The sequence below is a fragment of the Lolium perenne genome, chromosome 3 (assembly GCF_019359855.2).
Source record: "Lolium perenne isolate Kyuss_39 chromosome 3, Kyuss_2.0, whole genome shotgun sequence".
NCBI lineage: Eukaryota > Viridiplantae > Streptophyta > Magnoliopsida > Poales > Poaceae > Lolium > Lolium perenne.
The window spans coordinates 291,141,760-291,153,739 of record NC_067246.2 but is presented as its reverse complement, the minus strand read 5'-3'; the positions used below and the strand labels follow the sequence as shown (position 1 = coordinate 291,153,739).

The window sequence follows — 11,980 nt, the reverse complement described above, 5'->3', positions numbered from 1 at the left end:
GGCGGCCCCGGATGAGTTTGTGTGATGTCCGTGGTCTGCGGCCGTTTGCCCTGTGCAGCTTGGGTTGCGGGTGGACGGTTCGTGCAGCGTTGCAGCTCGAGAGCGAGCGGTGGTACGTCGGGGCGGCGGCCTCGGAAGGTGGTGGTCTTGGTGGACGCGCAGGGCGCGACGGAGCAGCGGTATGTCGGAGCGGCGGCTCCGAATGTTCGTCATCTTGACAGTGTTGAGGACATCGACTTTGTGTCGCGAGGGCGACAAGGTCGTTTTGGCGCAGTTCTCTGAGAGTTTCGTCTTCTTCAGCTATGTTGGAGGATCCCGTGTCTGCTCCTCCCATAGTAGGCACGGCGTCTTCTCTCCGGCTTGGTTGGATGGCAAGCTGTTCTTGGCGAGTGTGTCGTCTGCTTGTATCAGCGGTGGGTTTGAGTCTGCTTGTATCAGCGGTGGGTTTGAGTGAGTTTGTCCTTGTGGCGTGGCGAGTGTGGGCTTGGCCCCATTATGTCTTGTTGTATGGTTTTCGCGCAGTTTTCTCCTAAAAACGATGCACTTTCTACTTAATTAATAGATGAGGCAAAGCTTTTTGCCTCCATTTCAAAAAAAAAAAATGCTTGTGTGGCGTCATCGCAATGGATCATACAGTATGCGCCGGATCATGTACCGTCGGCGCAACATCGGTGACAGCGGCGTGTCTTTTTTTGTTTGAGATCTACAGCGGATTATCATACATCATGCTCCGCCGTTTCGCCCTGTCTTTAGGTCACCATTGGGCAGTCTGATCGCGACATCAGCAGATGAAGCCAACTTCTATTCTTCATCTTAAGCTGGTTCTTGGTTTGTTGCCTCGGCAACCTGCTATTCTGTGTCAGGGCCAATACCAAGCTGCAACTTGAAATTTGACGTTGTGGTACACTTCAGGCTCCTTTTCACATTTTCAGGAGAACAGATAATGGACGTAGCATACACCATAGCTGCGCAGAAACCAGTATCAAAACGTTGCGTGCAGATTCAGAGCCACGGCCCATTCTCGTTGGATAAGTTACTCTTCCTTCTGGAAGAGTCTGGTCCACAAATTGTAGTTACAGAGAACAGACACACCCTGACTCCCTGAGTATCCCTCGACAATAAGCAATGCGAGATACCTCGGCCATCTTCAAACATTTTGGCACTCACAAACGGTAAACTCGGGCTAGGTGTAATGATTTACATTATGGTAATACTAGTTAACTGTACAATCCATTCGCAGCAAAAATGCAGGGACAACTTCTCACCCGACCTTTACCCCACAAAAGAAGGTGCACCGGAGGTTCAAATGCACATCGAACAAATCTGAAAGGCTATACTTCTGGGGTAAGTCTCAATGTAATAGTTGCATCAGAGTAAGTCTATTGATGCAATGGCCCATCCTATATGTAAAAATACGGCCAAGCCTGGCACACGGCCATGGCCTGTGAAATCTAGTACTCTTTGGCCTTCTTCCGCAGCTCATTTAACTCATTCTCAATCTCTCTGTCTCGGAAAGGGCTACCTGGTTTGCTGGCCATGGTTCTACCTGGAGGAAGCTCGCCTTTCTGTAAGTGACATGAAATTAGAGCCATGTATATGGAAATCACGGAATAAGAAAAGACATTTTTCACTTTTGTATTTAAAGTTGGATGGACAGTGTGATGCATTTTTGCATATTCAGCTTAACTTCTCGAATCCAATATGTGCATGCCAAAGTACCATCTTGGTGCACGTCCCAACATGAGAAGGAAAATGATCGGAATAGGCAGGGTTTCTAAGTTGAACATACCATAGAGCTCCCGGACAGTTCCTTTCTCATTTGTGCAAGATCGTCGTCAACTGATGTAGTCTCGAGCATTGCAAACTGTGCACAAATAAGTACTGCTGGTCAGATCACATTACCACAATGATGAGTATCATTAGAAATTAGTATGCACTGTACAGTTTTACCTTTCCTTCTAGATCATCAGCTCCTAACTGACCAAGTGCCTCAGCTTGGGATTCCATCGTCATAACTGACAGCACAAAGCATAAGCTATTTGTAAGAATAAAGTGTTTAAATAATTTGACACCAGATATAACAGGCCGCTCATGAACACAGCCAGCAACAAAGGCTAGTAGCACATGCCATTTCTCACCAACAGAAGACACATAATCTTCACTGGACAAGCAAGATGGAAACATAACATATCAATTTCATACTGATAACAACAGAGGTGGGAGGTTCCGTTTGAAGTTATCAGCCTTTGTGCAAGTGCCCAAGAGAGGTGTTTTTTGGCTCCTGACTCCAGTGAGCTCGGTAAAAAAAAACGAAAATGGTGTGTTGAAGTTTCAAAGAAATCCAAAAACAAGCTACTACATGTCTACGTGGATACATACACATGCTATCTACACTAGCACAATGGCCCATGCATTTCTACAGCACCATCTTAAATCAAATGAACAGCTTTTCATATGTTTAAATCCGCATGGTCATAAGTACGAATCGCAATAGTATGGCTAACTAAGCTCTTCAACTCCATTTTTCGGACAAACAAGATGCCAGAAGAATGGAGACGCAGTATATTAGTACCAATCTTCAAGAACAAAGGGGATGTTCAGAGTTGTACTAACTACCGTGGAATTAAGCTTATGAGCCATACAATGAAGCTATGGGAGACAGTCATTGAGCACTGTTTAAGACGAATGACAAGCGTGACCAAAAATCAGTTTGGTTTCATGCCTGGGAGGTCGACCATGGAAGCCATCTTCTTGGTACGACAACTCATGGAGAGATACAAGGAGCAAAAGAAGGACCTGCATATGGTGTTCATAGACTTGGAGAAGGCCTACGATAAGATACCGCGACACGTCATGTGGTGGGCCTTGGAGAAACACAAAGTCCCAGCAAAGTACATTACCCTCGTCAAGGACATGTACGATAATGTTGTGACAAGTGTTCGAACAAGAGATGGCGATACCGATGACTTCCCGATTAAAATAGGACTACACCAAGGGTCAACTTTGAGCTCTTATCTATTTGATTTGGTGATGGATGAGGTCACAAGGGATATACAAGGAGATATCCCATGGTGTATGCTCTTTGCGGATGATGTGGTCCTAATCGATGATAGTCGAACGGGGTCAATAGGAAGTTAGAACTATGGAGACAAACCTTGAAATTGAAAGGTTTTAGACTTAGTAGACTAAAACTGAGTACATGATGTGCGGTTTTAGTACTACTAGGCACGAGGAGTAGGAGGTTAGCCTGGATGGGCAGGTGGTGCCTCACAAGGACACCTTTCGATACTTGGGGTCAATCCTACACAAGGATGGGGATATTGATGAAGATGTGAACCACCGGATCAAAACCGGATGGATGAAGTGGCGCCAAGCTTCTGGCATTCTTTGTGATAAGAGAGTGCCACAAAAGCTAAAAGGCAAGTTCTATAGGACGGCGGTTTGACCGGCAATGTTGTATGGCGCTGAGTGTTGGCCGACTAAAAGGCGGCATGTTCAACAGTTAGGTGTGGCGGAGATGCGCATGTTGAGATGGATGTGTGGCCACACGAGGAAGGACCGAGTCTGGAATGATGATATACGAGATAGAGTTGGGGTAGCACCGATTGAAGAGAAGCTTGTCCAACATCGTCTAAGATGGTTTGGGCATATTCAGCGCAAGCCTCCAGAAGCTCCGGTGCATAGTAGACAGCTAAAGTATGATGATAATGTCAAGAGAGGACGGGGTAGACCAAACTTGACATGGAAGGAGTCCGTAAAGAGAGATCTGAAGGACTGGAGTATCACCAAAGAACTAGCCATAGAAAGAGCCGCGTGGAAGCTTGCTATCCATGTGCCAGAACCATGAGTTGGTTACGAGATCTTATGGGTTTCACATCTAGCCTACCCCAACTTGTTCGGGAATAAAGGCTTTGTTGTTGTTGTTGTTGTTGACAAACTTGATTGAGGTGCCTGTATTTCTCTCACGGTAGCTCTGGCATTGTGAGACCACAGACTATTTTCTTTCATGTACAATACATGTTTTACCAAAAATAAATAAATGGAAAGGTTCTGCTTGACCACACACACACCCAGCAAAATTTCAGAAGATGTAATCTCAGGAGAAAGTGATTTCAGAATACATGTAGAGATTACCAGAAGAAAACGCTAGGGGAATCCATCGGGTTGCAGTACAGTATCAACCCGCCGGATAATTTAACCCACCTCCTTCAGCTCCTTCACCCAAGGCATGATGCAAACCACCGCAGAAAGCTGCTACCAGATTGGAGTTGTCTGCGCCTGCTGCAGTGCTGCCGGCCTGCTTCTGGCCTGATGGCTGTTGCACATCGCTGGCTACGGGATAAAGGGAGTGCCTCCCACGCGTGGACACCGAGGCAGGCGTCGGATGCCTGCCGACTACCGCTGCCGTCTAGGGAACCGAGGAGGCCTGTGATCAGGAGAAGGTGTACGGCAGGATGGAGTCAGCTCGCGGGAAACGTCCACGGGGATTGTTGGTGGCAGGGACTGAGACTGGAAGGGCAGCAGCAGCGCACCGCTGGTAGGTTTGAGTCAATGGAGGGCTCGGGGATGGCAATGATTGGGGATATTTTCTATTTCTATGGAAACACTGGGGGAACACTGAACCGGTAGTATCATTTAACGGTGGCAAAAGATGTAATATTTCCTTACTTAGCCTAGCAACACAGGGGTAAAATTGGAAAAAAAATGAACGACGAAACTAGGATGGACGAAAACCACCAACTCCAATTTAATACAGTAGTATAGATATCTGCAGAATTTTGCTAGATAATACATCGTATTGTAGGCTACACAAAAAACACAAAATCATGGCTCAAAAGAACTCGATTTTTCTTCCAACATTTGTTTTATTTGTGCAGATCACATATGGAAAGATATTTCGATGCAAATTTGATCATACATACTAGACATGTATATGTACTTTATGTTTTTTTCAGAATTTCTAGACCTAAAAATGAACTTTTCATTCAAAAAAACGAGATCACTGGAGCTCAGGAGCTACAGGTGTTTTTCGCACGTGGCCAAACTATTCACTGCTTAAATATTAGATATGTGACTCTTTCAAATGTTTGGTAACAACAGAACACATATCCAGATGCAGACTGATATTACAAGGCCAGCAACTTTAACAAATTATGGAAGGAAAGAAAAACACCACCGCCTAGATATAGTTGCTATCTGCTTCATTTTGAAAAATAGCCACTCATAATTCAAGACAGTTTTGAGGTTCAAGCCTCTACTGGGTCATTAAGGTAACTGATCAAGTACTCTAGCATCTTTTGATTGCTTAAACTACAACAGCTTATAGCTGTAAATTGCGCACGCTTTAACTTAAACCATAGCAGGGTTACTTACATTACTTTACAGCAAGGTTGAATCTATAAATGTTGTCCTCACAACAAAAGGAAAGTTATATGCTTTTGAAATAGAGCATGCCACTGCCCTACGGACATATCAGTGTCATACTAATTGTGCAACATATGAAGGTACTTCACCTAACAAAATGAATAACACTAGTAGGAGAGAATCTGTAATGAGGAAGTACCTTTTTCCTCCATCTTCTCAAAAGCTGACAGGGCACTACTTGTATTTACATTCCCCAGCATTTCACTCACTTTTGTTGCGGTCCTGAAGAAAAGTAAGGTACGTTATCACATTATACAGACAATAAAAGCAATAATCACCTGAACATAACCAACAAAAGGGTTATGCATACTTGGCTGATTGAGCACGGGCTTTCAGTGTATCCTTTTTCTGCTTGGCCTCTGCTATTTTGCTCTCAAGAAGCTACAGAATGACAAATATACATGTTAATGAAGCTGAAAAAATAGCCAGAATTCTATGGATAGGTGCGTTCACCCTGTGATGCACATGGTCACAGAGAAAAATATAAATTTGCATTGACAAGTATAATGCAGATAAGGGAAAAAGGCATTCCAACACTTGAAAGTAATAAGCTCACCCTTGTATTTGAAACAAGATTTTCAACGACACTCTTCTGCTGATCAAGCTGGGCCCTCAAGGAGCTCGCATTATCCTAAGCACACAAACATATACCGAAGTTGTGACAGAAGTTTTACATACTCAATTAGAGTATTGAATTAACATAAGTTACATGTAACTATGTAAGACACATATATCACACGCATATTATTGCCAATCGAAGAAATAAGAAGACACAAATGTGTAATCCATTAGAGAATCTAATAGCAAAGTTGCAGTTAACACTGTAGTTAAACAGTGTGAATGGGCAGACATTTTATCCACAACACTAGATCTACATGATACCTACAGCATATGATTTACGCCGTTTAAGAGCTTCACGAGCAAGATCCTCATCACCCTTTTGCAGAGCAAGTTGAGCTCGCCGATACCTACACTTTTAACAAAAATGACACTGAGTGTAAACCAAACAGATCGCTGGGGTCAATGTAAGATTACAGTTAACCATAAGATTACCAATCAGCATCAGCTTGTTCTGCAGCTTTGTACTTGTTCTCCAGCCGCTTCTGAGATGCCAAGACCTTCCAAAACCAAAATCTAAGTTAGCATGTAGAATGCAATGGAATATATATGTACAATAGGCTCGTATTTCCATTTACTTATTATACATAGCGATCCAAACAAACAAGAATCTGGTAATACAAGAGGTAGCTAATCACAACTAGCATCAACACCATAAAGTATTACCAATTAACAACGATGAATTTGCACGCTATAAAAGAGGCAACTAATCAAGTACTTTTGGAGAGAAGAAACAGTTATGATAAAAGAATATGATTTAACGATAAACACAAACCTGTGCAGTTGCTTGCCGCATCTTCGTTAAATCATCGTTCATCTCCAAAACTGCCTGGTCTAGGATCTTCTCAGGGTCTTCAAATGAACTCAAAATTGCATTGGCATACGACTATGCAAACAAGAAAGCCACAGGCTCTTAGTTAAATAAACACATAATTCTACAACTGCATAGTGAAGCAATGATTGAAACGGCATTACTCACCCTGACAACCCTAGTTAGTCTATCAAATAGGTTGCTCCGAATGGCATTGCACTTAAATCTGTTAACATTTGATTGGCGCACTTGCACGGCTCGAAGTGAAACTGCAGATGAGGTGACAAATCAGAGGTCATCAACATGGTCATTGGCCTATCAGCTATCACCATATAACTACAGTATGCGCTTCACTACGCTCTATACTGCAAAACCATTGACGATGTTACCAGCATAAGTGACCGTCTTAGAATGTACATCAGGAAGAATAACAGAATGATAAAACGTAAACAGTCTGTCATGCTCTGATAGCACAAACCATTGTTCGTGGTTTAGACAAAGAAAAAATAGTATTGCAATGAATTCATAGTCAGCCATGAACATGATGAACGTGTTATCTGATGCCAGTCCACGTTCGTTTCAAAACAGGTTCCACTAGAATACTAGATATGGTCTCTGCAGAAGCAGTAAGGAGACAGTGGTAAAAGTCTCCCAAACTCTCTGCTTCTCAACCTTTCAATTTTCATATCTATGTTAACACCTGCCTGAGCGTGTTCTGCTGGGCATGACCTGACTTTCCAATCCAGACCAACGTTTAGTTTATCAGTTTTCACGATGAATGAAAAATGGGAGCCTGAAGCTCCTTAAACCGATGGCAAAAATCCATGTGGTTACAGAGGTGCACTCGCTAGCTTTACCAAATCCACAGCTACGACTACATCGCCGCAATCTCTCCGACAAAGCATAGGAAACAAGGGGAAGCAGGATACGAGCTCCAGAAACGCACCTCTGCCAGTGACGAAGGAGGTCCTGAGGGCGGCCGGGCGGAAGCTGGCGGAGGAAGGAGGCGTCACGAGCCTGAGGCCCGTCGGCGGCGCCCTAATCTCCATCGGCTCGGGGCGTACCGGAGCACGAGGTAGAGAGGAGACGAACCCTAGAGTCACAGAGCACAGGATTTCAGAACCTTCGAATTAATGGATGAGCCAGGGAGGAACGCATGAAGGAGGGGGTTTACCTGCAGTCCCTCCGCCTCTGGTCGGAGATGGAGCCGGTGGGGCTTGCGGTGGCCGGAGACGAGCGGCGCGGCTGACCTGACGGGGGAAGCGAGCTTGGGCGGATGCCAAGGTTTGATTGGAGAATCTGCAGCGAAACGGGGGTGCTGTCGCAAAAGTGGCTGAGGCCTCTCGGCCGCCTCGATCTGGACGGCGCACGCTAGATCAGACGGCACACAGTGGCCAGTGGGTCAATGGCCACGGCGCAAGAGTCCGTACAACAAGCGACGCAGCAGAGGCCTGAATTTCAATGGCAACGTATTTTCGAAACGTGCACGTATATTAGGCCCTTTCCTTTAGAATGTATGAGAAATCACAAGTTTCGAACACGTCGAAGCAAAAAAAATCCATCTCGCAATTTTTGAATCATATTTTTAAAATTTCATGAATAATAGTTGTTTTTGAAATTTATCAGAAATAGCACTACTTTACGCTAGGCTTTTCCGATAGAGACTTGTCGAGCTAGGCTTCTCCCAGAAGTCGGATTCCTAGCGCCTTGGCACGCGGATAGAGTTGGTCGGGCGCGGCTTTCTCGAAAGCTGCTGGTTGAGGAACGCTTCATCGAAAAGTTGAGGAGACGGGTCGTGTCGGGCCGAAGAATCCCGAGGCGAGGGTGTCGGGCAAGCCCTCGCCGAGAAGCCTCTTCACACACGTTAAATCGGCCTGGCGCTGGCTCCTTCTTTCTCTTCTCCTCAGTTCTGTTTCGTTTTTCTCTTGCACTCTCATTTCCCTCACATTCAAGCTATTTGTTGTCTATTTCTTGGTATTCTCCAACAACTATAGTAGCTAGAACAATAAGAAAGCGGTACAAACTTTGATTTGTTGATGGATTAGTTTGTGGAGTCGTTCTGGTGGTTTTGGTGGCGGTGGTGCTGCTGCTTGTTGATACGTCCATTTTGCATCACTATTTTATATCATAATTTACTGTTATTCAATGATATATTTCATATTTAGAGATGATACTTATGTTATTTCACCTATTTTGCATGTTTCATGATTATTGGAGAATTACCCACCGGAGTCAGAATTCTACTGGAAAAAGCACCGTCAGGATACAATATTTCTAAAGATCAACAATTGACGGAAAATATACCGAAGCTCCTATTTTTCCAGATGACGGAGCCAGCCAAAAGGGAAGGCCGAGGAGGGCCGCCATGGGCCCTCCCCATGGGCCGGCGCAGCCACCAATGCCGGCGCGCCGCCACGTGGGGAGGGGGCCCACGACCCCCTCGGCCATCGCCCTTTCGCGTACTTCATCTCCCAGAAACCCTAAGGTGCGGGGGAACATCGAGGATAGTCATCGCCGCCTCCTCGAGGCAGAAAACACCAGAGAGAAAAGAGCTCTCCGGCAGGCAGAAATCTGCCGGGGAAATTCTCTCCCGGAGGGGGGAAATCGTCGCCATCGTCACCGTCATCGAGCTGGACTTCATTGGGATCATCATCATCTCCACTACCGACACCATCATCTCCACCGCTGCACCTCGTCTCCGCTTTAACATCTAGGGTTGAATCTTGAGTATTTCATAGGGGAAACTCTCCCGGTGTTGATTACTCCTTGTTATTGATGCTATTGAGTGAAACCGTTGAATCAAGGTTTATGTTTAGATTGTTATCCATCATCATATTACCTCTGATCATGTTCCATATGATGTCTTGTGAGTAGTTCGTTTAGTTCTTGAGGACATGGGTGAAGTCTAAATGTTAGTAGTGAACTATGTTGAGTAATATTTAATGGTTTGATATTTAAGTTGTGGTGTTATTATTCTAGTGGTGTCATGTGGGCCTTTATGGGCCTAGGGGAATGCATCTTGTATTCGTTTGCTAATTGTGGGGTTGCCGGAGTGACAGCAACCTGAACCCCCGTTGGTATATTGATGCATGAGGGATAGCAGGATCTCAGAGTTTAATGCTGTGGTTAGATTTATCTTAATTACTTTCTTGTATTTGCGGATGCTTGCAAGGGGTTTAATCACAAGTATGTATTAGTCCTAGGAAGGGCGGTGCATTAGCATAGGTTCACCCACACAACACTTATCAAAACAATGAAGATTAATCAACTATATGAAGCGAAAGCACTAGACTAAATTCCCGTGTGTCCTCAAGAACATTTGGTCATCATAAGTAAACAAACCGGCTTGTCCTTTGTGCTAAAAAGGATTGGGCCACTTGCTGCAATTACTATTCTCGCATTTTACTTACTTGTATTTTATGTATCTGCTATATCAAAACCTCCTGAAAACTTGTCTGTGAGCATTTACAGTGAATCCTTCATCGAAACTGCTTGTCAACACCTTCTGCTCCTCGTTGGGTTCGACACTCTTATTTATCAAAAGTACTACGATACACCCCCTATACTTGTGGGTCATCACTTGTGGTGCTGATGATGCTAGTACTAGTTTGGTGAATCTTCACTGCTAGACGGAGTTGCTTCGCAAGGTTAAACCCTAATCCCTCGCTAATTATATGTTAGTGGACTTAGTTTATGCGGGGTAGCTGGAATGGTGAGACGCCGTTAGTTTAGTTACTTATTTGTTTAGTTGGTCCGGTAGTAAATAATTATTTAGTTTGCCCAGTAGAAAAAATTTATTTAGTTGGCCTGGTAGTAAATATTTATTTAGTTGGTCGCGGTTTATAGTTTTATTTATTTAGGTGGTCTTTTTTGAAAAATCTGGATTTTTGGAGATATGTGTGATTTAGTGAAATTTGTTGTTTACTACGGTCATGGCATTGTCTGAACTCTAAACAACTCTGGTGGAAGATGATTCGAGTGTGTTTCAACATGTTGAGTTGAATTTGCCCACTAGAAAAACATGGCGTGTTTTTCAGTTGAATGAGTGGCTGACAGTAAATTTTGGGCTTAATATTGAAACATACACGATCGGTGTGCATTCTTTGTGGAGCAGCTCTAGTGTAAAAATATGCTGGCATCTGGTTAGAAGCGTGCGAGCACAGGGTAACTCACCCCATCTCCTTAATGCTTCCCGGTGAAGGAGGTCACTTCCCACCAAGGCTAGGGTGAGTTCCATCCAGGGCAGAGCAGTCAAACATGTGATCCTGGAGGCAGCAGTTTCGAATTGGGATATAGTAGTCATGCAACATGAGGACATGATGGTAGTGGCGAAGCTGATGACGATGATGAAGATCGAATGGCACATGCATAACATGATGGAGGAAGAATACTAGGATGGATTGGCGAATGATCTTGATTCCGACAAATCCGATGATTCAAACGAAGAAGAGACTAAGGAAGAGGTCCCATCCCTTCTTCATGGAATCGGGACTTCTCAGCATCAATTACTATGAACGACCGCCAAAATTCTCCATGGGAGTATCACCTGAACAACATCTCAAATGGGGCGACATACTCCGACAACAAACATTTGCGTGAAGCAATCACTCAGCGGAAAATGTCAACATAGAGGGTTTTCAGAACAAACATTTCAACTCGTAAATTTTGACATCAGTATGCATCGATGACAGTTGTCCATCTAGGGTGCACGGGTACTGTCCGAAGTGGGACACAGTGGATTGTGAGCGACTTCGTGCCTCACACTTTTGTCATTTGGAATATGCTGCAGGATCATCGTAACCTTACTTCTACTCCGATGGCTCGATTGCTGTGCACAGAGATTGTGGAGACCCCATCTATGGAGGTTAGCGCCATCCAAAAAAGAGTCCTCTTTAAATATAAGTACACAATTTCTTACGGCAAGCGCTAGAGGGCTAAGCAGAGGGCATGGAGAACGGATTTGGGTCCTTCCTAGACTCATACGATTGCGTTACATGATTATATGATTATGTAGAATTTTTTTTATGTTGGTGTTATATGATTGTCGTGCATTTGAGCAAGCAAGTTATAACCAACTTTCGTGTGAACTCATTAAATAATACGTTTCTGCGTGTCCCAAAATACTTT

General features: G+C 44.2%; 1 protein-coding gene across 1 annotated transcript; it reads right to left on the bottom strand.

Moving 5' to 3' along the window:
* Positions 1 to 1,184: 1,184 nt before the first annotated feature.
* LOC127345194 (membrane-associated protein VIPP1, chloroplastic) lies at positions 1,185 to 8,176 on the bottom strand. Its single transcript, XM_051371635.2, has 12 exons — positions 8,028 to 8,176; positions 7,800 to 7,946; positions 7,022 to 7,122; positions 6,818 to 6,928; positions 6,478 to 6,542; positions 6,311 to 6,392; positions 5,981 to 6,055; positions 5,735 to 5,805; positions 5,564 to 5,646; positions 1,951 to 2,015; positions 1,790 to 1,864; positions 1,185 to 1,565 (listed from the first exon to the last, which is right to left on the bottom strand). Exons 2-12 carry the CDS (start codon positions 7,900 to 7,902, stop codon positions 1,452 to 1,454), a joined length of 945 nt encoding a protein of 314 aa, XP_051227595.1. The 5' UTR covers positions 7,903 to 7,946; positions 8,028 to 8,176; the 3' UTR covers positions 1,185 to 1,451.
* Between the last annotated feature and the right edge of the window lie 3,804 nt (positions 8,177 to 11,980).

What these genes read in the sequence shown, in the direction of transcription:
- LOC127345194 (XM_051371635.2), bottom strand. Translation starts at nt 7,902, where the DNA reads ATGGAGATTAGGGCGCCGCCGACGGGCCTCAGGCTCGTGACGCCTCCT. An exon ending in TGAGAAGATGGAGGAAAAAG is followed by an intron (nt 2,016 to 5,563) that starts GTACTTCCTCAT and finishes TTGTGCTGTCAG; the next exon opens with TTATGACGATGGAATCCCAA. An exon ending in CTGATGATCTAGAAGGAAAG is followed by an intron (nt 1,865 to 1,950) that starts GTAAAACTGTAC and finishes ATTTGTGCACAG; the next exon opens with TTTGCAATGCTCGAGACTAC.